At 48.8% G+C, this 26,076-nt stretch overlaps 1 protein-coding gene across 1 annotated transcript; it reads left to right on the top strand.

Moving 5' to 3' along the window:
• On the top strand, positions 1 to 26,076 carry SPOCD1 (SPOC domain containing 1). The gene is given in 15 exon segments (XM_021097602.1): positions 1 to 125; positions 128 to 1,182; positions 14,345 to 14,386; positions 15,610 to 15,786; positions 16,412 to 16,469; positions 16,772 to 16,862; positions 17,648 to 17,807; positions 17,916 to 18,032; positions 19,678 to 19,803; positions 22,126 to 22,358; positions 22,437 to 22,628; positions 22,945 to 23,080; positions 23,554 to 23,643; positions 24,141 to 24,327; positions 25,242 to 26,076. Coding segments are annotated over 15 exon segments (3,456 nt in total). The 5' UTR covers position 1; the 3' UTR covers positions 25,910 to 26,076.

Below are 26,076 nucleotides of genomic sequence, written 5' to 3'. Positions count from 1 at the left end.
CATGTCTTGGCAGGTGGCTGTGGAGGGCTCCAGCGCAGAGGACCCTGTTCTCAGCCCCCGAGACAGCTGTGGGCTCTTCCAGGAGGATGTGGAAGAAACCGGCTCCCAGTCAGGCCTGGCCCCACACCTGCAGGAGGAAGCTCTGGGGCTCCAGTTTGGGCTGGCAGCAGGAAGAGGGTCCACCCGGAAGAGGCCCTTCAAGGTGCCAGCTGCCAGGCTGTGGGTGCACCTGGGGCCAGTGTGGAGGCCAAGGCCCGCCTGGTGGTCCCTGCGCTGCAAGCTGTGGGACAGAGGCAGGACTTGCTGCCTGGCCCCAGGCTCCATATCCAGTTGCCCACAGTGCCTGCCCAGGGGAGGGCCCAGACCTGCAAGAGGCTCCTGGTTTCTCTCCATGACATCTTAGCTGGCAGTGGGCCCAGGAATCTTTGGAGCATGTCTGTGGGGGCAAGAAAGAAAAGCAGGATGTGTGAGGCCCCCTTAGAGGGTGAGGAGGGGGCTGGCGGCTTGTGTCTTGGCCAGAGCCCTGGTGGGGACAAGCCCCAGTCTGGGGGAGGCCTCTCACATGGTGCTGATGTGGAGTCTGTGGGAGTTTCTTGCAGGCCACTTTCTTGCAAGGACACTGGGTCTGGGCCTGCAGACCCAGGCGGAAGTTGGGAGGAGTGTGCCTCAGGGATTGAGAAGTTGGAATCTTTGCCCATTGCAGGGGATGGGGCCCCACCAGACACACCCTGTGCCCCTGTCGAGCCCCCAGTGTCCAGTGGAGGAGAGTTCCCTCAGCCAGCTACCCAGGCTCCTCCACAGAGCCCGGCACTGTGCCTGGGAGAGTCTGGAAAGGCTTCCCCAGAGTGGCAAGAAGCAGGGCAGAGCTTGGGGGCTGGTGGTGAGGATGGCCCTGACACCTCACATGACCAGGAGGAGCTAGAGGTCGAGGCTCAGCCAGTGTCTGGAGGGAGGCCAGAGCAGGGACTCACTGCTTCCACGGACACCTCTGCCAGCTCCCTGGAGCCTGCAGCCAGCAAAGCTAGATCAGGCCAGGCCGCAGGGCAGAGAAGATACAAGTATGCTACAAAGCTGAGAAGGGGGCCAGTGCCCTGTGCCCAGGATGGGGACACTGAGAGATGCTCAGACCACTCCAACCAGGAGCAACCAGAGGAGTCCAGCCCAGGAGGCTGCCCCAAACTGGTAAGTTGAGTCTGAGAGGTTGGCAGAGGGAGGGCATCATTATTTTCCGGAGTCCCTGAGTTCTGGGTTCAAATCTTTTTTTTTTTTTTTTTTCTTTTTGCCATTTCTTGGGCCGCTCCAGTGGCATATGAAGGTTCCCAGGCTAGGGGTCTAATTGGAGCTGTAGCTGCCGGCCTACACCAGAGCCACAGCAACACGGGATGCAAGCTGCATTTGCAACCAACACCACAGCTCACGGCAACGACAGATCCCTAACCCACTGAGCAAGGCCAGGGACCAAACCCGCAACCTCATGGTTCCTAGTCGGATTCATTAATCACTGCGCCACGACGGGAACTCCACTGGGTTCAAATCTTATCTCTGCTCACTTCCCAGCTGAGTGACCCTGGGATATTTTTTAACCTCTTTAAGTTTCTCATCTGTAAAAAAAACCCAGTCTAATGGGGTCGTTTTGAGGCTTGAATGGGATGATGGTGTAAAATGACGTGTCTCGCACAGCACAAGGTAAATTCATTTTATGTCAAATTTGCTTTTCCCCGAGTGTTACCATAGCCTTGCGAGATAGGCATTAGCCCTCTATTTCCCAGTGGGGAAACTGAGGCTCAGAAAAGTTAATGAACTTCTCCAAGCTCACACAGCAAGGAATTTGGGGCCTGGCCATTCCTTTCCAAATGTTCTTTTACTGATAATAAGAAGGGTGTTTTTATTAATAACCACAGCGAACATGTTTATCCACCAAAGGCAGAAGATGGCACTCCCTGTTTTGGATGTATATTTCTCACATAGTCGAATTTTTATCCCATTGAATAGGTGTTATGTGCTAGGCGCTTTTGATTTAGTCTTCGCACGAAGCCCAGAGAGGTAAGGTTACAAGCCCAAGGTCCCACAGCTGCTAAATGTCAGAGCCAGGATGCAGCCCCAGGCAGTCTGTCTGGAGAGCTTGCTGCACCGCTTAGCTGTGCACACTCTCCACTGGCGCCACAGCGACAACAGCCCCTGGCCTGCTTATCACGTGCTGGGTACTGTCCCGAGCACTTTATCTTCAATCTTCCTAACAATCCTCCAGGTAGATGCTGTTGGTATATACCCATTTTAATGATGTGGACCCTGAGGCTCAGACAGGTAAAAGGACTAGTTCAAGACTAAACAGCAAATTCGTAGACCCAGTGAGCTGCTTGTGTGATTTACCACTATTTGTTACTATAATTACATTTGAATGCGATTGCATTGCCTTTGTAAACATCACTCAGAAACGGTAATATTTAATTAAAAATGAAATGTTTGTTATAGAAAATAAGGAAGAAATCAAGATTCCCGTAATACCAATACTCAGAGCTATCTCCTGTTGACATTTTGGTAAATGCTCTTTCTTCCATCTTTTTCTATGCATGTATATCTCTTCTTGGCTGAGAAATGAGATCATGCAGGTCCAAATTTATAACTTGATTTTTTGGGTATTAAAAAAGAATGGATTTTCCTGGTGGCTCAGTGCTTAAGGATCTGGTGTTGTCACTGCTGTGGCTCGGGTCACTGCCGTGGTGCATGTCCGATCCCTGGCCTGGGAACTTCTGCATGCGTGTTTTACAATGAATTTATTGACACAGAATGAGAAAAATCCTTTTAAGGACTCCCGGCTCAGTGGCCTTTGTCTGGAGATAATCACTGTTAACAGTTAGCATCTTTCCAGGCTTCTTTTTATTAACTGCTATGCATGTATGAACACCTGTATATTGGTTGCACCTTTTTATGTATAATATGCCTTCTTGTTCTGGAACTTTTACTTTCTTTCTCAAGTGCTTAGTATTTGAAGATGTTTCCAAGTTGGTACATAGAATTTTCTGGAATCTGCTGTGAACATGCGCTTCCTGAACCCTGCATCATAGCTGTCCACAGGCACTGTCAGGACCAGAGGATGGGCTGGGATTTCCTTGTCTCACTTCTGACCACTGTCCTGTAGTTAAGAGCAAAAGCCTAGAGGCTGACAGATCAGCATTCAGTCCTGGCTTGGCCGCTCTCTGAGGGACCTAGGCAAGCGGCTTCGTCTTTCTGACTGTAACTTCCCCATCTGCAAAAATGGGGTATTAGAAGTACTTACCTCACAGGACGCTGGTGAGGAGTGAATGAGATGTCATGAACATGTGTTTGGTATTTAGCCCAGTGTCTGGTACCAGAAAAATACTCAAAAATGTTATGTGTTGCTGACATATACAATTTTGTTCTTCTGTAAGTACTTCTGGGGTGAGCATCCCTATGCATCTGGCTTCTCCCCATTTCAGATTATTTGGGGGGGGCCAGACGTCCAGAATTGGGATTCCTGGGTCTGCGGCGCTTTGGAGCAGGGGTTTGAGCTTGATGGTGGAGCCAGGTACCTGCCTCTACTGGGAGTAGCTGCCCTCTCCTCCAGGCCCCATCCCTGACTCTGTGGCGTGGCCCATCATCCCATAGCTTCCCAAACAACCTGTTGCCATGGCAACTGGTGCCAGCTGTAGGGGAAGAATTGAGGTTGGGCTGTGACAGGGACGGACGGGTGGTTGAGGACAGGGCTGAGCAGTGTGTGGGCAAGTGTGAGCATAGTGCCCAGCTGGTCTGGATCCCCTTTCAGAGCCCAGGCACCTTCTCCTGGAGGCAGCTTGGCCCGTGTCAGAGGCATGTAGACAGATTCAAGTTCATCCTCTGCTTCTTACAATGGCGTGAGCAACTTTAGACAAGAGATGTCTCTTCTCCAAATCTTAGTTTCCTCCTCTATGAAATGGGGGAATCGACTAGGTCCCAGAACTGCTGGGAATCTGGCATGAGAGGCTGGGCTGTGTTGTACTTTTTTGGTTTGAGATAGTGACTCTTGGAGGGGGTTGGGGAGGTTGATTGAAACACCGTTTTCTTTTCTCTCCTGAGCCCCACGATGGTCAGTGAGGTCTGGAGCCACTTCGTGGATAGGATAACCGCTCTGCCAATGGCCCCTGCCCTGCCCATCACGGCTCCAGAGGCACACAACTCTCCCAGCCCCACCTAGGCTCCCAGCGTCAGGTACTCTGTCTGCAGCTGCAAAGTGTCAGGAGGTGTGTGAGGGAAGAACATGTTGGCAGCAGATGGACAGCCTAAGATTAGTCCTTTTAAGTGCTTACTGTATACTGGGAGCTTCACATAGGTCATCATCTCATATTTAATCCTCACAATAGCGTGAAAAGTCAGTGTCAATACCCTTGTTTTGCTGATTAAGAAAACTGGGATTCAGAGAAGTAAAGTAACTTACTCAAGGTCACACAGCAAGGAAGTGGTGGAGTCAGGATTTGAATCCAGGCCTGTTCAATTCTAGTTTATGCTCTGAGCCAGGTTAAAGGCCTGGCTACGGGATTTAGATTTTTATGGGACTTTATTTGTTCAACGAGCAGGGGGAGTCCTCCAGGATCTCAAAGTCCAGTAGGGAGGAGACAAACAAGTAACCAGAGTTAAGAGACAGATTGGGAGTTCCCGTCGTGGCGCAGTGGTTAACGAATCGACTTGGAACCATGAGGTTGTGGGTTCGGTCCCTGCCCTTGCTCAGTGGGTTAACGATCCGTGAGCCTGCGGCTAGGATCCCGCGTTGCTGTGGCTCTGGCGTAGGCCAGTTGCTACAGCTCCGATTCAACCCCTAGCCTGGGAACCTCCATATGCTGAGGGAGTGGCCCAAGGAATAGCAAAAAGACAAAAAAAAAAAAAAAAAAAAAAAAAGAGAGACAGATTGAAGCCTAGCAGATCCTGGATACCCAGAGGGCAATTGAGTGTTCCTTGGGGAGGGCTGGGGGGCAGGGCTTAGGGGTGGGGTAGGGCAGGGGAGGGAGCTGGGTCTAGGCAAAGGAAGTGGGTGTTCAGCAGGTAGGAAGGGCATACTAGGAAGAAGGCAGAGCACATGCCAAAGTACAGAAGCACCAAGCAGCTTGGTGCATTGCATGAGTGGAGCAGTAGGTGGGGTAGGGTCAAGAGAGGAGGAGGGAGGCGTTCCCATGGTGGCTCAGCAGAAACGAATCTGATTAGTATCCACGAAGACGCAGGTTCGATCGCTGGCCTCACTCAGTGGGTTAAGGATCTGGTGTTGCTGTGAGCTGTGGTGTAGGTCACAGATGTGGCTCAGATCTGGCTGTGGTATAGGCCAATGGCTACAGCTCCAATTGGACCCCTAGCCTGGGAACCTCCATATGCCGCAGGTATGGCCCTAAAAAGACAAAAAAAAAAAAAAGCAGGGACATGGGAGAGGACAACGTTGCTTAAATGGAAATGAAGAGACTGAAGTGTGGTCAGGTATCAGCAGGGAATCTCTTAAGGGCAGGAGCCAAGGAATCTCAACAACAGGAGCATTTACAGAGAGAGCTGGCTGTGTTCCAGGCACTGTTCTAAGAGCCTTGAATAATGAAATGATCCTTGCATTAACACTGTGAAGTGGATACTGGTATTATCCCCGTTTTACTGATGAGAAAACTGAGGCACGGAAAGGTTAGGTAACTTTCCCAAGATAACACAGATCCTAAGTGTTGACGGCAAGTATCCTGCTGCATGAATATGCCACAATTTATTTCTTCCTTGACTCCATGTGGACATTTGGGTTGTTTGCAGTTTTTTGCTATTACACATGGTGCTGCTATGATGAATAGCTGTGTATGGTGCATTTGGGCAAGAGTGCCTCCATGGAAGATTCCTGGGAGTGGAATTGCTAGGTTTTAGGGTCTACACATCTTCAGCTTTATTTATACAGTGCCAGTTTTCTAAAATGTTTGAAAACCCTTTACACTCCCATCAGCAAAATTCCAGTAACTCCACATCTTCACCAACATTTGATACTACCAGACTTCCATTTTTTGCCAAAGTGGGGATGTGCTTTGCGGTCTCAGTGTTGGTTTTTTTTTTTGTTTTGTTTTTTGTTTTGGCCACACCCATGACATGCAGAAGTTCCTGGGCCAAGGATTGAATCCACGTCACTGCAGTGCCCAGAGCAAGAGCCTGACAATGCTGATCCTTAACCCACTGAGCCACCAGGGAACTCTCTCAGTGTTGTCTTAATGTTCACTTCTGTATTACGAAGGAGAATCTTCACATATATTCAGGTAATTTCTGTTAAATCTTTTGCCAAAAAAAATATTTTTGGTTGTTTTAACTTTTCCTTATGCTCTGTAGGAGTTCTCTATATAGTCTAGATACCATTCCTTTGTCAGTTATATGTTTTGCAAATATATTCTCCCAAAATGTGTCTCATATTTTGCTTTCCTTATGGCGTCTATTGATGGGTAGAAATTCTTAATAGTTTAAAATTGTTATTGTGGTAAAGTATGAAACATGACAAAAAATTTATCTTTTTAACTATGTTTAAGTGTACGGTTCAGTGGCATTAAGTGCATTCACATTGTTGTGCAGTCATCACCACCATCCAGTCTCCAGAACTTTTTTCTTCTTCCCAAGCTGAAATTCTGTGCCCATTAAACCATAACACTCCTTGTCCCCTTCCCCTAGCCCTTGCTAACCTCTGTTCTACTTCTGCCTCTATGAATTTGACTGTTCTTGGTATCTCAGTGGATATCGTACAATATTTGTTTTTGTGTGTGTCTGGCTTATTTCATTTAGCATATCGTCAAGTTCCATGCTGTGGCATGTGTCACAATGTCATTCCTCTTTAAGGCTGTGCTTACCACGTTTTTTTTAGCCATGCACCTGTTGATGGACATTTAGGTTATTTCCACCTTTTAGCCACTGTAAATAATGCTGCTGTGAACATTGGTGTACAAATATCTATTCAAGTCCCTGCTTTCAAAGCTTTTGTGGCTACACCCAGAAGTGGAAATTGAATTGAAGCAGAATTAGAAAGAGGCAGAACTGGAGTTCCCCTCGTGTCTCAGTGGTTATTGAATCCGACTAGGAACCATGAGGTTGTGGGTTCGATCCATGGCCTTGCTCAGTGGGTTAAGGATCCGGCGTTGCTGTGAGCTGTGGTGTAGGTTGCAGACACGGCTCAGATCCTGCGTTGCTGTGGCTCTGGTGTAGGCTGGTGGCTACAGCTCCGATTAGACCCCTAGCCTGGGAACCTCCATATTCCGTGGGTGTGGCCCTAGGAAAGACCAAAAAAAAAAAAAGGCAGAATTTCAGAAAAACTCTTAATTTTAATTTATCCTTTAAAAGATTATCTATGTATGTATATATAATAATATTTTTAAGAAATTCCTTTCCATTCTCAAGGTCAGGAAGATGTTCTTGTTTGTTTGTTTGTTTTGTTTGTTGTTGTTGTTGTTGCTATTTCTTGGGCCGCTCCCGCGGCATATGGAGGTTCCCAGGCTAGGGGTCGAATCGGAGCTGCAGCCACCAGCCTACGCCAGAGCCACAGCAACGCGGGATCCGAGCCGCGTCTGCAACCTACACCACAGCTCACGGCAACGCCGGATCGTTAACCCACTGAGCAGGGGCAGGGACCGAACCCGCGACCTCATGGTTCCTAGTCGGATTCGTTAACCACTGCGCCACGACGGGAACTCCCAGGAAGATGTTCTTTTACATTGCGTTATTTTGCCTTTCACACTTTGGTCTATAATCTACCTGGAATTGATGTTTGTGAATGATACGGGGTATATTGTTCTTTTATATGGATGCTCAATTGTTTTAACATCATTTGCTGAAAAGTCTGTCCTTCCACAGTTCTAGGCAATGCCAGCTCTGTCATAAATCAAGCCTCCATACATGTGGGATTGGTTTTGGTCTCCCTGTTCTCACTTGACTTAAAATTTCTTTCCTTATGCTAAAATTATATATTAATTATAGCAGCTTATTAATAATTCTTGATATATGGTAAGAAAAGTCTCCCAACTTTGTTTTCAGAAGGATCTTTACTCTTACATTTTTTTGCTCTTTCACGTGAATATTATAATCAGCCTATCAGTTTCCACACTTAAAAATAACTGTTGGGGGTAGTTCCCATTGTGGCTCAGCGGTAACGAACCTGACTAGTATCCGCGCGGTGCAAGCTCAGGTGTAGGTCGCAGACGTGGCTCAGATCAGGTGTTGCTGTGGCTGGGGCGTAGGCTGGCAGCTGTAGCTCTGATTCAACCCCTAGCTTGGGAATTTCCATATGCCACAGGTGTGACCGCTAAAAGCAAACAAACAAACAAAAAAAAACGGTTGGGATTTTAATGAGAAATATGGTGAACCTGTAAATCATTTTAGGGAGAACTAATGTCTTTACAATACTGAGTCCTTCCAGTCCACGAACATAGTATATTCCTCCATTTATTTTGAACATTTTTATTGCTTTTCAAAAAGTTTTATACTTTCTCCATAAAAGCCTTGCATATCTTTTTCATATTTATGCCTACATATTATATACATAACTTTTTGTTATGGAAAATTCCAAATATATGTAAAAGTAGATCGAATTGTAGGCAGGGGTTGGCAAATCATGGCCCGCACTTTGGTCCTCTCACCTGGTTTAGTGTATAAAATTTTATTGGAGCACAGGCACAACTATTTGTAACATATTGTCCATTACAATGGCAGGTTGAGTGATTGCAATGGAGAACTTAAGTCTAAGGTATTATCTCTCTGGTTCTTTACAGAAAAAAATTGCTGGTCCCTCACATGAGATCACTTATACTCATCCCCCAGCTTTACCAACCATACATTATTAGGTTGACCATAATTCCTTAATATCATCAAACATTCACTTAGTATTCAAATTTCCGATAGTCTCATAGAGATGATAATTTATTTTTGAACTTTGTCCTTTTAGTCAAGATCTAAATAAAATTCACACACTGCAGTTGGTTGATAAGCCTTTTAAGCCTCTTTTAATCTGTAGGTTTCGTAACGATCTGGTTTTTCTTGTGGTTTATTTTTTTCTTGTGTGTTCTGTAGCTTATTGCATCTCTGTGATACAGTGAAACCTGTCCCTCTGTCTTCTGCATTTTCTGTTGGTGGTTGGTGGTTGAACCTGGAGCTTAGATTAGATTTGGATTCAGAGTTTTGGGGCTGACTACTTTGTAATTGGTTGTGTGGTCTTTCTATCCTAAAGCACATGTCTGATTTTATTTCTTTATATTTTTTGATGTATTCTAAAATAGTAACCTTTTAAAATTGCAGTTTCTAACTTCTGATGGCATATAAAATGCAATGGATTTTTCGGAAATCTTGAATTCATCTAGTTTATCTATTAGGATTTTCTTTTCTATGTAGATAATCATACAATCTGAAAATAATTACCATTTTGTTATTTCCTTTCCAATTCTTACGTCTCCCCACCCCCTTTCTTTACTGTGCCAGCTAAGACTTTTAGTATAATATTGAATAGAAGTGGTGAGAGCAGGGATGCTTGTCTTGTTCTGGACTGTGAAGGGAATGTGCTCATTATTTCACCATGAGTATGATGTTTGCTATATTTTTATATAGACACCTTATCAAGGTAAGGAGGCTCCCTTCTATTCCTGATTTGCTTGTTATTCTGAATGGACATTACATGTTAACACATGTATTTTCTGCATTTTCAAGATGACATCATTTATATTCTCTTACTAATAAAAGTCAATTTATTGAGTTGGGTTTGTAAAATATTGGTCAATCTTGCATTTCTGGAATAAACCCAAATTGATCATGGTATATCTTTTTTATGTTTTCTGGATTCATTTCAACAGTATTTGGTTTGGAAATTTTGTACTTCTCTTGATGAGTTAACTGGCCTGAAATGATTTGTTCTCATACAATACTTGTAAGGTTTGGTATCCAGGTTTTGCAGCCTCCTAGAATGAATTGTTTTCTCTTTTTCTGTTTGCTGCAGTAATTTGTATAAAATTGGAGTTATTTGTTCTTTGAACATTTTGGTAGAATCGCTGGGTTTAAAAAAGTCTGGACTTGTATGTTTTCTCTAGGGAAGATGATTCCTTCTATACTGATTGTTTATTCTATGGGTATAGGTTTATTCTGTTTTTTAAAAAATTTTACTTGAGTCAGTCTTGGTAAGTTATATTTGTCTGAGTTTTCCAATTTATTGGCATGTTGGCATAAAGTATTTCATAATAGCCTCTTATTTTTTTAAGATCTGCGCACTCATGATGGCTTATTCTAAACCTTGTCTAGTTGTATCTTCCCTCTTTCCCTTAATCTTGCCAGAAAATTGTCTGTTTTTCTAGTCTTTTCAGAGGACCAATTTAAAAAAACTTTTATTCAAATGCAGTTGACTCAGAAAGCTGTCTTAATTAAAGGCATACAGCAAAGTAAATCATTATACATATACACATATCCATTCCTTTTTCCATATAGGTTGCCACACACTACTGAGTAAATTTCTCTGTGCTGTACAGTCGGTTCTCCTGACCTGTCTATTCTGTATATAAGAGTGTGTATATATCAGTCCCATCTCCATAATTTATCCCCCTCCACTCGTTTCCCCTTTGATCAACATGAGTTTGGTTTCAAAATCTTTTTTTTTTTTTTTTTTTGTCTTTCATCTTTTTAGGGCCGCACCCATGGCATATGGAGGTTCCCAGGCTAGGGGTTGAATCAGAGCTACAGCTGCCGGCCTACCCCACAGCCACAGCAATGCCAGATCCGAGCCATGTCTGTGACCTACATCAGAGCTCAAGGCAATGCCGGATCCTTAACCCACTGAGCTAGGCCAGGGATCGAATCCACAACCTCATGGTTCCTAGTTCGATTTGTTTCCGCTGCGCCAAGATGGGAACTCCTGATTTCACAATCTTTGAGTCTGTTTCTGTTTTGTAACTACTATTGTATCATTTCTATTAGTTTCCACATATTGGTGATCTCGTATGATATTTGTCTCTCTCTGATTTACTTCACTTAGTATGATAATTTCTAGGTCCATCCATGTTGCTGCAAACAATACTATTTTATGCTTTTTTATGGATGAGTAATACTCCATTGTATCTATATACCACGGTTCTTTCAATCCTGTTGATGGATATTTTGGTTGCTTCCATGTCTTGGCTATTGTAAATAGCGCTGCAGTGGACATTGGGGTGCATATATCTTTCCAAATTATGGTTTTCTCTGAATATATGCCTAGGAGTGGGATTGCTGGATCATATGGTAGTTCTATATTTAATTTTTTAAGGAACATCCATGCTGTCAGAGAACCAGTTTTTGGTTTTGTTGCGCTTCTCCATTGTATGTTTGTTTTCAGCATCATCTTTCTATTTATTCTATTATTTTCATTTTTAAAAATTTTATGTATTTATTTATTTTTAGGGACATACCGCAGCATATCGAAGTTCCCAGGCTGGAGGTCGAACCAGAGCTACAGCTGTAAGCCTACACCACAGCCTCAGCAACACAGGATCCGAGCTGCATCTGCAACCTACACCACAGCTCATGGCAATGCTGGATCCTGGACCCATTGAGCAAGGCCAGGGATGGAACCTGCATCCTCATGGAAACTAGTTGGATTCGTTTCCACTGAGCCACAGTGGGAAATCTCTATTCTCTTATTTTTATACTATCTTAAGAATGAGGGGGTTTCCCCCTGTTACAATTTACAGCTGCCTGCCTACTCCACAGACATGGCAACACAGGATCCAAGCCACATCTGCGACCTACACCACAGCTCACAGCAATGCCAGATCCTTAACCCACTGAGCAAGGCCAGGGATTGAACCCTTGTCCTCATGGATACTAGTCGGGTTCGTTACTGCTGTGCCACTGTGGGAACTCCCATTCACATATTACTCCATGTTTTTCTGTTAGATTTTTTTTGCATTGTTGTTTTAGAAATAGATTTTATAAATATCTTCTAATTGGATTTTCTTTTTTTAAAGGTCTGATAATTTTTATTCATCTGAACTATTAGTCCATTTACATTTGTTATAGTTACTGACTTATTTGAATCTATTCCAACTGTCTTATTTTGTGCTTTGCATATATCCTACATTTTCTTTACACTTTCTCCCTTATTACTTTCTTTTAGATTGATTACTTTTTCTTGCTCCTTTTCACCCCTCTAGTAGTTTGGAAATTTTCCATGTCCTGTTTGTATTCTCTTGGTGGCTGTCTTAGAAATATTAACACAGGAGTTCCCATCGTGGTGCAGTGGAAATGAATCTGACTAGGAACCATGAGGTTGTGGGTTTGGTCCTTGGCCTCGCTCAGTGGGTTAAGGATCTAGTGTTGCTGTGAGCTGTGGTGTAGGTTGCAGATGAGGCTCAGATCTGGTGTTGCTGTGGCTATGGTGTAGGCTGGCAGCTATGGCTCTGATTCGACCCCTAGCCTGGGAACCTACATATGCTGTGGGTGCAGCAAAAAAAAAAAAAAAAGAAAAAAGAAAAAGAAAAAGAAAGAAAAGAAAAGAAATATTAACACAAATACCTAACCTATCAAAGTATAAGGGTAGTTACTGTCTTTATCTTTCCCTGAAATAATAAGAGGATCTTGGAATGCTTTAATTCCAAGCATGCACCTTCCTGATTTATGTGCTGTCGTTATCTAGTAGGTTGGTCCCAAGTTAATTTTTTAATCCCACAAATTACAAAAATATTATAGTTTCATATAGTCAGTGTTTGTATAGATTTAACAGCCTATTTATAATTTTATTTTCTTTGAATTCCTCTTTGGGAGTTCTTTGGTGGCTCAGTGGGTTAAGGATCCAGCATTGTCGCTATTGTGGCCTGGGTTCCATCCCCAGCCTGGGAACTTGGTGCATGCTTCAGGCACAGCCAAAAACAAAGAAACAAAAATCTCCTTTTATTTCTTTACACATATTATAGGTACATATGTTGTATTATAGTCTGCTAAGTCTAGTGTCTCATCTTTGTTGCTCTGATTTTGCTGCCTGTTGTTTCGGAGCCTCATAATGGCCCTGAGAACAGGGCCCAGCAGAAAGGTTTTAAACTGTGAAGGACCACTCTGAATCTCTTTCCTGTTTTCCTTCCCAGATGTCCCGTTTTCTCTTTTTTCCCCCTCTTTCTCAATTTGCTTTTTTGAAAGGCTGATTCATTCCCAACATTAAAAAAAAAAAAAAAGAAAGAAAGAAAGGTCTCCTTCCCAGCTCCCAGGCTCTCTCCTGCTGGAAGCTTCTGTTATTAGGTTCTTGTGGATACTTTTAGAGCTATTTTATGCAGATACAAATTAAAAATTCTTTCTCTCTTTTTAAAGCAAATGGTCGCACACTACACATTGTTCTGAACTTGTTTTTTAATTTAAGGAATGTGTTTCTGATTGTTAAAAGAAACACATGCTCATTCTGAATAACATAAATACCCAAGTGTCTACAAGTAGGAATGAAAATCCCCATGGAATTTCATTCCCCAGAGGCAGCCTCTATTACGCATCTATAAATATATATTTACATAAATGGGCTTATGCAACAGATACTGCTCCGTAACCTATTTTTTCCATTTTCTCCAAACAATACAGCTTGACATCTTTCCATGAATCTTTCCACATCTGCCAGTGTTCTCCGCGTAGCCTGGAAGTTCAGTGCCTGGCTTTAGGGTCAGACACAACTAGGACCTAATCCTGGCTCTGGCCCTTAGTAGCTATGGCACTTTTCAGAGCCTCTCTGAGCCTCAGTTTCCTCATCTGTAAAATGGGGATCGAAACAGTACCTAGTTCGTGACGTTGTTCTGAGACCTTAATAAGATCATGTATATGACAGCCAGCTGTTTTATAAGCTCCCGGTGAATGGTAGTTTTTATTACAACTCACTCTTTTTTTTTTTTTTTTTTTCTTTTTGCAGCTGCAACTGTGGTCTATGGGAGTTCCCAGGCTAAGGGTCAAATCAGAGCTACAGCTGCCAGCCTACGCCACAGCCACAGCAACTCGGGTTCTGAGCCGTATCCTCGACCTATGCCACAGCTTGTGGCTATGCTGGATCCTTAACTCACTGAGCGAGGCCAGGGATTGAACCCGCATCTCACAGACACTATGTCAGGCTCTTAACCCACTGAGCTGCAGTGGGAACTCCTGCAACTCACTCTTTGTAATGACCACTTACAATCCATGGTATGATGTGTCACCACTTATTTATCATCCCTTTTGATGGACATTGGATTGTGCCCAGTTTTTTGTTGTTGTTGTTATAAATGCCAACACAGTGAACCCTGAACATACATCTTTCATCTTTGTATGCGTGTCAACCTGAGAATTCCCTGTGGTGGGGTCACTGAGTCCTCTGAATTCTAACCTCTGTATCCTCTTTCTCTCCAAGGAGGCAATGAAAATGGCCTATGGGGTGAAGCATGTGTGCTATGTAGGTTTTTGATTTTTCTTACTGTTGTTCTTCTTCCTTCTCCTAAGGTCTGGTGGGGTGGGAGGGGTCCTCCCCAGAGACGATCCCAGCCCCCCAGCCTGCCCTCCTCCAGAGCTTCCTAGTATTCCCCACTCCCAGTGATGCTGAATCTCAGAGTTCCAAGTTTTCCCCAAAGCTCAGAACCTGACCATTCATGATGCTTCATTCAAGGATTAGTTTTCAGACCCATTTGCTTTCAAAACAATCTCCCGTGGTTTGTAATAAATCGAAAGAATCAAAACACCCTTAAATGGGATAAAAGCCTAAAGAAAGTGAGAAAGGGGGAAGGAGAAGGGGAAATCTTGTTACAACAACCCCTTACCCTCTATCAATCCTGGAAAAGTACAGGCTCAAAGTTAATACTAAGCGTCCTGGCAGCCAAAGTGGAAAGGGGAACAGGATAGATTCTAGAGCTCATTAGAAGACCCCAAACCTGGAGTTCCCGTGGTGGTGCAGTGGTTAACGAATTGGACCAGGAACCATGAGGTTGTAGGTTCGATCCCTGGCCTTGCTCAGTGGGTTAAGGATCCGGTGTTGCCGTGAGCTGTGGTGTAGGTTGCAGACACGGCTCGGATCCCGCGTTGCTGTGGCTCTGGCTTAGGCTGGTGGACTACAGCTCCGATTCAACCCCTAGCCTGGGAACCTCCATATGCCGCGGGAAGTAGCCCGCAAAAAGACAAAAAAAAAAAAAAAAAGAAGAAGAAGACCCCAAACCACTTTGCATCTTGAAATGGTCAGGGGCGAGAGAGGGGTGATAGGCAGCCTTTCAGAGGGCATGATGGACATATTCGCCCTTCAGGGGCAAATAGCAAGTTAGCACTCCCGAAAAGGGGCCTTACAGAGCTTTGAGTAAGAGAAGGTGGCCTTGGAACAAGATATGTCCCCCTGATAAGATGCATTTCTGGCCAGAGGGTGAGAAGTTTCTCAGTAAGGGTCCGGGTATCTCTGACCATGGCTGGGAGTGAGAAGGGAAGCCAAGAGGATGGGAATAAAGACAGGTTCCTCTCCTGGGGCAGAAGCCAGGCAGTCAGCAAACATTTAGTGAACTCTACGTGTGCCAGACCCTTTCTAGGTATTGGGGCTACAGTGGGGGCCAAAACATGCATGCTTCCTGTCCTCATGGAGCTTCCAGTAAAGAGTCACAGGCGAGGTGAGTGCTCTGAAGGGCTCTTGTCCCCCGGCAGGTTGGTTCCACGGCAGTGATCCACCTCCTGGGGGGCATCCGCGACGGCCAGGCAGGGGACTCACTGTCTCCAAAGCTGGAGGTTCTGGAGGACATGATGGAAATCAGCTCAGCCTCACCTGCGCAGAGGCCCAGAAGGAAGGACAGGCCCATGATCCAGGGCCCCAAGGGGAACCAGGTAAACTGACATGTCAGTGCGGTCTTTACACTGACATGTCACTTCATCCTGCTGGGAGAGACACGTGCACACCTGATTCACAGAGATGGTGCTGCAGCCCAGAGAGATGTGTGACTTGCACGTGGCCACATAGAATAATAGCCAGAGGCAGGGAGGTCTCCTACTGGCTGGCCGGCAGGGGTCTGTGTGCTCCCTCTGTGCACCCCTGAGTTCTGGAGCTTGACTGGGGCAAGGAAGAAAGGGAGGGGCTGGGCCTCCACGCTTTGTAGGAGAGAGCAGTCGCTGACCTTTGTTCCTGGACGGCCAGCATGTCCCACCATCCCAGGATCCTCTAGCCACCTCCCTCAAGGGGGACAGCATGGGGCTCTGGTGGCCTCCTTGACCCCCGAGGACCCCTCTTCTTTTCCACATCCTTGTTCTGCTGCAGGAGGAGGTTCCTGTCCAGGAGGCTGGGGCTGAGTGTCTGGGGGCGAGGGCCGCTGCTGTGGCCACACGGCCTCCCTCACTGGAGCAAGGGTCAGGGAGAACGTGGGAGTGGGGAGGCACCTGGGGACGCAGTGTCCCCCCTGGGGCCGGGAGGCTCCGCCCAGGGATAAAGCCTCAGCTCCTTGCCCCGCCTCCACAGTGCAGCCCAGTGGAGGGCGAAGAGAAGCCTGATGAACAAAATGGGGCAGAGGACTCAGGTGAGGGGCCTTGGGGGGTGCCCCTCAGCAGCCATCTGTCTTCCAGGAACTCCTGGGATGCTGGGGGCTCCTGCCCAGCTCCTGGCCCTGGCCCCTGCTGGGATTTTTGTTCCCCTGCTGCAGTCAGCCTCCAGTCCTTCCCCAAAGGGGTGGGGGCTGCTGGCCGCCTGGGCTCTACTTTCAGAATTCTAGGCATCCTGGGTTCCCAAGGGTGGGATGCCTCCCTTTTCTGCCCAAGCATTGAGTGGCCCCTCCCCAAGGCCTTCAGCACCCTCTGGGAGCTAGTGACTCTCTCCCCACAGCTCAGCTCTGGCCCCAGCAGGAAAAGCTACCCCTGGATGCTGGGGTACGGAGCACCGTGGTCCGTGCCATGCGGGAGGTGCTGTGGAGTCGGTAAGACCTTGGCCCGCGTTCCCTGACCTCTGGGATGTCCTGAAGGGCTGCCCTCACCTACATCCCTTCCCACAGCTGCGCTGTGTTCTAAGGGCTTCTGTGTGTACAGCTCACCCCATTTTGTAGCCCTGAGGCCATTTGCCCACACAACAAGTCAGAGAAGTGCTGAATTTGAACCTGGGTCTCAGGGTTCAAGGTCATGCTTTCCCATTCCTCTGCTGCAGGCTTGGTGTCTGCTGAGGTCCTTGTGGATATCAGCAGGGTGCTTTCAGACACAATGAGACTCTGTGTCTCAGTGATCAGAGCTGGAGCGCTCATTTACTAATGGTTAGACCGAGGCCCAGAAAGGGCAGGATTTTGCAAAGGCTGCACAGCAAGTCAGTGGCAGATTCCAGGTTACATCCAGGACTGGGGTTTAGACCCCTGCCCTGACCAATGCTTTCCCCCTGCCCCTCCAGGCTTCTTCCCGTCCGTCTATAGCCAAGTTCACTGGCCAGGGATAGAGCAGAGGCTGAGCAAGCCTGTCTTGCTTTCTACTGATTGCATGGCCTCGGGCAAGCCCTTCATCTTCTTTGAGCCTCAGTCAGCCCATCTGTAAATGGAGAAGGATAGCACTTCTGCCTCCCAGAGTTGGGGTGAGAATAAATGGGTTCAGGTAGGAAAATATTCAGAGTAGAAACCAGAGTTGGCCCAGACCTTGCTCTCCAGCCATGTCTCCATCTGGGGCTGAGTGCCTGGATACCCTCCCGGGCTCAATGCCACGGCCCTGCCCTTGTTCCCCAAAGCCTTCAGGAGCTCCCAGACCTGGTGCTGAGTGAGGGGGCTGTGGAGGGCCTCGCTGCTGGCATCGAGGCTGCCCTCTTCGACCTGACACATGCCACCAACGGCCACTACAGGACCAAGTACCGCAGCCTGCTCTTCAATCTTCGGGACCCCAGGAACCCAGTGAGTAGGGCATTGGGCTGGGCTGGTCCCCCTCAGAGGTGCGAAGCCCTCACAGGGTGTTGAGGGGTGGGCTCTCCAGGCGGCATGGTAGAGCCCCTGTCTCTGCAGGACCTGTTTCTCAAAGTGATTCATGGAGATGTCACCCCCCAAGGCCTGGTGCGGATGAACTCAGTGCAACTGGCCCCCCAAGAGCTGGCCCGCTGGCGGGACCAGGAGGAGAAGAGGGTGAGCCACTGGGTCAAGTCAGGACGTGGGGGAGGGGTTGGGGGAGGGAGGGGCCCAAGGATGGAGCTGGAGAGACAGAGACAAAGAGTGAGGAAGAGGTAGTGAGACGCGGAGTACAGGACGGACAGAAATAGAAACGAGGAAACAGATCAGGCAGACAGAGTCAGAGAGATGCTCCCCATCAAAAACAAAAACAAAAACAAAGGAAAAGAAGTGAAAATGAAGGGAGTTGGGTGGGAGAGCTTGGTGGAGAGGTGACATCCCCAGGAGGTGTTTTCTTACACTCGCTTCTCTCCGGGCCTGGGAGGTAGAAGGCACTGGGGATAAGCGTCTGGAGCCTGGAGTCCAGGGTTGTCATCACCATCCACGGCAGGAGGCGGATCCAGGGCGGTGTTCCTGCTCCCATCCCAGCCCCGGAAGTCCCAGAAAAGGCCCAAAGCCTTCCTGGTGCCCCAGGCTGGGGGAGGGACCCCATGGCTCCCGCATTCACTGTTTCACCTTATGTACCCTATGTCCCTGGATCGCTCCCTCCCTGGGAACTGCTCGGGGCAAGGGAGGTGTGGGCCCTGAGCTTTGGGAGATGCTCGTGTCCCGGTGGTTGTTGGTTCAATAAGAAAGGGAGGGACTGGAGTTCCTGGTCGTGGCGCAGTGGTTAATGAATCCGACTAGGAACCACGAGGTTGCGGGTTCGATCCCTGGCCTTGCTCAGTGGATTAAGGATCCGGTGTTGCCGTGACCTGTAGTGTGGGCCAGCAGCTACAGCTCTGATTCGACCCCTAGCCTGGGAACCTCCTGGCCTGGGAACCTGGGAAACCTCCAAGAAAAGGCAAAAAGACAGAAAAAGGGAGGGATTGATGGAGGGAGTGGGCCCTGTGGGATGGGGTGGGGGCAGCACTAAGACCCTTGTTCCGGCAAACACTGGGCTGATTGGAATAATAACTGAAATCCATTAGGTGAATCCACCCACAGTAGGCTCGGCTTCTGTCTGGGCACTGTGGGGGACCAGGGAACAGGACTCGCTATGTAATTTGTGAGGCCAGTGCAGAATGAAGATGCAGGTGCTTTGGTCAGTGATTAAGAATTTCAAGATGACGTTAAGCATTGGGGCTCTTCTAGGTTCAGGGTCCTATGAAGCCAGCTTTGCAACTCTGCTGGCAGGACAGGACAGGACAGGGCTGCTGTTTAATATGATGCCCTTAATTTCATTTCTAGAGAATAGATCAGCTGAGATGTAGAGTGGTGAAGGGCTCGCCTAAGCCATACCACCTTGTGCGTCTTTATTAACAGCTGCTGGTGCTCCAGAGCCTGCACTCTTTTGATGACACCACATTCTTCCCAGGACAGAGGGTGGATGGGGGACACTCAGGGTCAGATTTGACTTGTGGGAGAAGGTGAAGTTCAGGAAGGCTTCCTGGAGGAGGCAGGGCTTGAGTTGGAGGGTGAATGAGCAGAACATGGAGAGGTAAGGCTGAGGGGGAGAGCCCTCCAGGTGAGGGACTGGCAGAAGCTGAGTGTGGAGGAAGGGAAAGTGCTAGGACGGAAGGGGAGCCCCCTTGGAGGGACCTCAGTGGAGGAAAGGGAGCATGAGCTCTTGGTGGCCAGTGTCCCCCAAACCCAGCTGAGCTGGGGATGCTCCACCCCTCAGGGCCTGGAGATCATTGAGCAGCTCCAGAAGGAGCCATGCAGCCTCCCAGCCTCCAAACTGACCCACAAGGGGGAAGTCGAGATCCCGCGGGACGTGGACCAGACGCTGATCCTGGAGGATCTGGTGGTAAGTGAGAGCCCGTCTTGGTGGCCATGGGTGAGCTTGGGGCAAGACAGCCACTGGCACAGAACCTGTGGACATCATCTCAGTGCTGCTCCCCTTGTTTTGGCCCAACCCCGAGGCACCCCATGTGAGGGGGTAGTGAGTCCTGTATCTCCACAGTTTCCCCCAGTCCTCAGACATTCTGGCCAGATCCCAGACTGGTTGGGAAGCAGGAGGGCCACACTGAGGCAGTGACTTTTTGGGTGTAAGGAGCAGAGACTTGCTCGATTCAGTGGAAGGACTTAGGGATGGTCCAGCAGGGGACCAGGGTGGTTTGTGGAGAGTGTCCTTTTGCCTCGGGTGATCCCTCCTTCCTCCTGCCCTTCCTGCTCCTTCCTCCCTTGTGGCTCCTCCCCTGGCACATGGCCAGGCTTGGCAGCCCAGCAGCCCTCCAATCAATGAACCCATCCCCTCAGCCTCCTGCAGCCAATCAGAGCGTCCCCTTTGGCTCACTGCAGTCACTCTCTGAAGAAGGCTGCTCTGGCGTTCTTTGCCTGGGTGTTCCATGGGTCAGTATTCACCCTGGTCTAACCAGCTGTGTGTCCAGCATGGGGGGGTGCCCTTGAGCCCTGTTTGCTAGGGAAATGGCCATGACCATGACAGACAAAAATCCGTGCTCTTCCCCACCAGTGTCCAACAACCAGAACCGCTGGCCATGCAGAGAGGCTCTCTAAGTGGGTGTGGCTGCTCGCCAACCGCACATCAAACTGTATTCCCAAGTGAATTGAATGTAAAAGTAGGGGGAGGAGCCAGAGGGTGGCAGAGTAGGGGGGCAGGGAGAAATAACACAAAATAGCAATCTTTACTCCTGTTGAACACCTCCTGTGTGGCCCTTTACAAATAGTGCCTCAGAGTTCCCATCATGGCTCCGTGGTTAACAAATCCGACTAGGAACCATGAGGTTGCGGGTTTGATCCCTGGCCTTGCTCAGTGGGTTAAGGATCCGGTGTTGCCGTGAGCTGTGGTGTAGGTCGCAGACTCGGCTCGGATCCCATGTTGCTGTGGCTCTGGCATAGGCCGGCGGCTACAGCTCCGATTAGACCCCTAGCCTGGGAACCCCCATATGCCTCGGGAGCGGCCCAAGAAATGGCAAAAAAAAAAAAAAAAAAAAAAAAAATGCAAATAGTGCCTCATTTAGGTGATGCCAGTTTCCTGGATGAGGAACCTGAAGCCATGAGCCCAAGGTCACTTAGTTGGCAGTGGGGGAGATTGGACCCCAGGCTGTCTGACTCCAAAGCCTGTGCCTTGTCACAGGTATGGAGATGGTTTTAAGGCAAGCATAGTTTCAAGATCTTTTCAAATCTTCCTGAAGCAATCTTTAATCTTGTTTTATGATGAAGCCTCTTTCTATTATGAGGGAAAAGGTTGTTTTGGCAATGGGCATCAAAAATCTTTCAAGTTTATTCTCCCTGATATGGTCCCAAGGAGATAATTGAAAGTTTAGGAAAATACTTTCTGCGCAAGGAGGTCCGCAGTGTTATTTGTAACAGTGAGAGCCTGGCAGTGACCCAGTTGTCTAGCAGCAGAGGTGATGTGTTCACTCCAGTCCCCCCCATCAGTGCCGTGTCTCCAGGGACGGTATAACACAGCAGATGCCTCTGCAGTGGTTCGTGGACAAAATAAAGAGACAAGCTTGAGTATTTGATCACAGCTGTTTTAGTAAAAGGATCCCCAAAACTCTGTGTATAGCAAAACAATTATAAAGAAATACCCAGAATATCAACAATTGAGTGGTGGGAGAAGGGATGATTTTTTTTTTTCAAATTTTCTGTATTTTCCAAATTTCCTATAAGAAGTTCACAGTACTCTTGTAATAAAAGAATATATTATTGTGAGTTAAGGATCCAGCGTTGTCACTGCAATGGCTTGGGTTGCTGCTGTGGCCTGGGTTTGATCCCTGGCCCCGGAACTTCTACATGCCATAGGCATAGCCAAAAAAAAAAAAAAAAGAAAAAAAAAAAGAATATATTAGGAGTTCCTGCTGTAGCTCAGTGAGTTAAGGATCTGGTATTGTCTCTGCTATGGCGCAGGTTCAATCCTTGGCCCAACACAGTGGGTGAAAGGATCTGGTGTTGCCGCAGCTGCAGCATAGGTCAAAGCTGCGGCTTGGATTTGATTCCTGGCCCATGAACTTTTCATATGCCATGGGTGCACTCACAAGAAGAAAAAAAAAAAAAAGAATATATTACTTAGAAAAATAAGACCACATCCCGAGGCCCCCTGCTCCTGGCAGGCTGCTGACTTCCTCGGCTGCCTCCCCAGCCCGTTTCCTCCTGCGATTCCCAGGGATCCATGGTGTCTGTCGACTGCGGCCCACTGGCCCCACCTGCCACATCCAAGGACACCACAGAGCAGCACGAGGACACCACGGAGCAACACAAACACCACTTCCAAGACTCCAGCTGCCGCATCTGCATGGGTGGGAAGGAGACATGGGAGGGGCTCAGGGATGAGGGGCCGGGGCTGGGCGTGGGGTTCAATGACAACAGGGGTTCCGGGCTTGGGGAGAAGGTGGCAGGGTGGGAGTACCAGTGCCCCAGGTTGCCTCCAAAAGGATCTGTTCAAATTCCATTGCAAAGCCCCTAGGCTGGATTCAGCCTAGCTGCTGGCCCCCGTCTCAGCTCCTGCCTCTACTCTGCAGGCTGGAAGCCCTCGTGTGAGCTACCATCCTCCAAAACTGCCACAGGGATGGGGGACAGTGCCTTCCAGAGAGCCCCAAGCCTAGTCCCTGCGGCCTCTCCAGAGATGCCCCAAGCCAGGGAGAAGTCTCCCATGGAGTCCCAGGACAGGTGTGGGGCAGGGGCCAGGGAGGTGGGCAAGCCGGCAAGTGGGTGGGGGAGGCCCACCTCTGGGGCAGCAGACACAGCCTGGGCTTTTCCATATGGTCTTGGGTAAATCCCAATCTCTTGTGTGGGCCTCAGTTTCCCCATCTGTGCAGTGGAATCTATCACCCTGCCTACTGTCTCTGCCGCAGAAGGCCATACTTGGACCAGTGTTTGGGCACCCACAGTGGGGACACACAGGACTTCTGAAAACTAAGGAGCTTCTGGGGGAAGCTCTGATGACCTGCTCTGCCTGACCCTGTCTCTCTGTCCCTCCTTCTAGGCTCCAGATGCCTCCTGGGCCCACAAAGGTTCTGTCCAACCAGCTGCCCTGGGAAGGGTCTCTGGACATGTTCTCCATCAAGCGGTTCCGGGTCAGGGCCCAGCTGGTTTCGGGACACAGCTGTCAGCTCATCCAGGTACTCCTGTCCTGCTCGCCAGGGACTCCGTTGCACACTGACCAGCCCTGTCAGCTACACACCCCTTATTCGTTCATTCACGCACTCACTCATTCTGAAACAAATCACTGGTACCCTCTCTGTGTCTGGCCCTGTGCTAGGCATGGGGGCAAATAAGATGCCAGCCCCACTCCTGCAGAAACACAGAAAGGTTTTAGGAGTCATCGTTGAGTGAGTGTATGATTAGCTAATGCGCTGGGTCAGGGAGAGGGGTAGGGGAGGGAGTGAGAGGCTTCTGAGAAGTTGTAGGAGATTGATCAGGACAGGCCGTAGGTCTCTGGGGACAATTAGGGCTTCCCAGCAGCCATGGAGGGTCCTGATATACTGCCTGCCATCCTCTTGGCCACAGACTGTGGCTTCCAGGTAGCTGATATTGAGTCTGCCTCAGTGGCTGGGAAGCTGGAAGGCTGACTGGCCATCCTACCTGCCCCCAGGCCCTGCCCCAGGTGATCCGCTCCGCAGGCTGCATCCCCCCTAACACTGTCTGGGACTTTCTGGCCAGCGTCTGTCCAGCCAAGGCCAAGGTAATCACCCACCCTTGGGCACCACTTCTGCTCCTAGCACCAGACCCGTAGGCCTGAGCTGTCTTAGCTCCAGCTCTGGAGCAGAGGCCTGGTTTAAGATATCTGGGTCCATGGAGTTTCCATTGTGGCTTAGCAGTAATGAACCTGACAGTTTCCCTGGCCTCGCTCAGTGGGTTAAGGATCCAGCGTTGCTGTGGCGGTGGTGTACGCGAGCAGCTGCAGTTCCAGTTCAGTCCTTAGCCTGGGAACTTCCATATGCTACAGGTGTGGCCCTAAAAAGACCAAAAAAAAAAAAAAAAAAAAAAAGATATCCAGGTCCAGTTCTCCCCAAGAATGCAGACTCACTGTGAGACCCTGGGCAGGTCCCTCTGTTTCCACCTCTGGAAAACGGGGGGCGCTCTTCCTCACAGGGTTCTCAAGGTTCAGATGAGACCTGGGGTGTTCACAGGAGCCAAGAATGACTGTGTCTAAATCTGCTCTCCTTCCTGCAACTGCAGGATGTCTGCGTGGTCAGACTGTGCCCACAGGGCTCTCCGGACACCCAGAACTGCCACCTGCTCTATTCCTATCTCAACAACAAGCAACGCCATGGCCTGGTGGCTGTGGAACAGGTGGGGGTGGTCCTGCTGCCCCTGCCTGCCTTCCAGCCTCTGCCCTCCAGGCTGCGCCCTCTTGGAGGCCCAGGTGAGTGCCCAATGCCCATCCTAGACCCTGCCTGTGCTCACTTGGTGACCAGATGGGGCATCATTGACAGAGTCATCCCTGTCTCTGTGGAGGTAGGCACATATCAGAAGGTAACTCCTGAGATGGGCAAATGTTAGAACAAAAAGAAGAATGGCTCAGACTTGTATATTGCTTATGTAGCCAGACAGCATTCTGAAAACTTTTCTTATATTAATTCATTTAGTTCTCAAAATAACCCCATCGGAATGGTAATAGTAGTTTCCTAATTTCATAGATGAGGAAACTGAGGTCAGGAGAAAGTGAGTGGCTTGTCCAGAGTCACAGAGCCAGTCAGTAGCAGAATCTGGGCTCTAACCACCACACATACAGCCTCTTCAAGCAGACACTCTGATGAGAAACTCATGGCACAGTCACACTTGACCCAATCATGGCAGGACAAAGGCAATACCCACCAAAAATGGGCTGAAAGCCTGACCTAAATAAAAGAGGAAGGAAGGAAGGATATTTTCACCACAGCTATCTTGGGCCAAGCTTGGCTTTTGTGCATGAACAGTCTCTGGGGGAGCATGGGAGGAGGGTGGGGGGAAGCGATCAGGGGGTGAACTGTACCTATTCCTGAGCAGAGCGTTTGCTCTTTCTGGGCTGCCTGTCCTGGGGACAGTGTGGTAGACTCTGAGTCATACAGTCTTGAGATCAAACCATCCGTGCTTGCCTTACCCTTTCCTACACAGTGAGAGCAAATTTTACGCCCTCCCATTTACTTTTCCCAGCATCTCTTGGGCTGCATCTCACTGCTGGGAAGCTCTTCTTGGGGTCTAACCTCCAGATCTCTTGCCACAGCCAGAATGCAGATTCTGGGGACTATGTGTTCTGTCTGTCCAGGCCTTTGGTCTCTTCCCCGCTCTTTTCTCCAGGTCTGGAAGCCACTCACCCAAGCCTGCTGCTGGCTGTGCTGTTCCCCAAGGCAGGGCTTCCAGCCACAGCAGAGTACAGCCCCTTGACGGGGAAGGTTCGCAGAATGACCTCCTTCAACAGAAAGGTGGAGATGAAATGTTACCAGCTGGAGGACAGGAGGCCAAATGTGGCTCTGAAGGGCTCTTCTTGCCTAGGAGGTGCCCTGCAGCAGAGTCAGGGAAAAGGCAGCCTGGCTCCAAGGGGAATTTGTACTTGGCAGAGTGCCCCCAGAGGCAGGGGGAGGCTGTCGGGAGAGCCTGAAACCTGGCAGGGTGTTGGGCGAGGGCAGCGGCCTCCAAAACCAGACTGGTGCCAGTCTTGGCATCCCTATGCAGCAGTACCAGCTGGCCGTGGCCAGCACCTCCACAGTGCTTCTTGTCCCCACCAAAAGCTGCTCCAGCATCTGGAATCTTTGGTGGCCATGAGCCACCAGCTCCAAGCCTCCCTGAGGTCCCCAGGCCAGGAACAACTTCTCCAACCCCCTGTCCAGTCTTCTGCAGGTGCTGGAGTTCTTGGTCTCCTCTGCAAGCCCCCTGCAGCTCCAGAGCCCCCTGGGCTAGCCCCTAACTCCTCCTTGGGCCCTACAGATGGAGCTGACTCTGAATGTCCCCTTCCTGGAGAGACCTGACCCTTGTTACCCACGAGAAGAGGATCTTTAATTTCCTCACCAGTGCTGACTCTTAAGTGGTTCCAGGGAGAGCATCGGGGCAGAGGAGGGGGAGAGTCAGCTGTTCGACTTTCCTGTTCTGCAGTTTGCTTGGTGTTGATTTTTGGTTTAATAAAGAATTTGGCAAA

The sequence above is a fragment of the Sus scrofa genome, chromosome 6, assembly GCF_000003025.6.
Source record: "Sus scrofa isolate TJ Tabasco breed Duroc chromosome 6, Sscrofa11.1, whole genome shotgun sequence".
Classification (NCBI taxonomy): Eukaryota; Metazoa; Chordata; class Mammalia; order Artiodactyla; family Suidae; genus Sus; species Sus scrofa.
The sequence above is the reverse complement of the archived record's forward strand: the minus strand, read 5'-3'. Positions and strand labels throughout refer to the sequence as shown.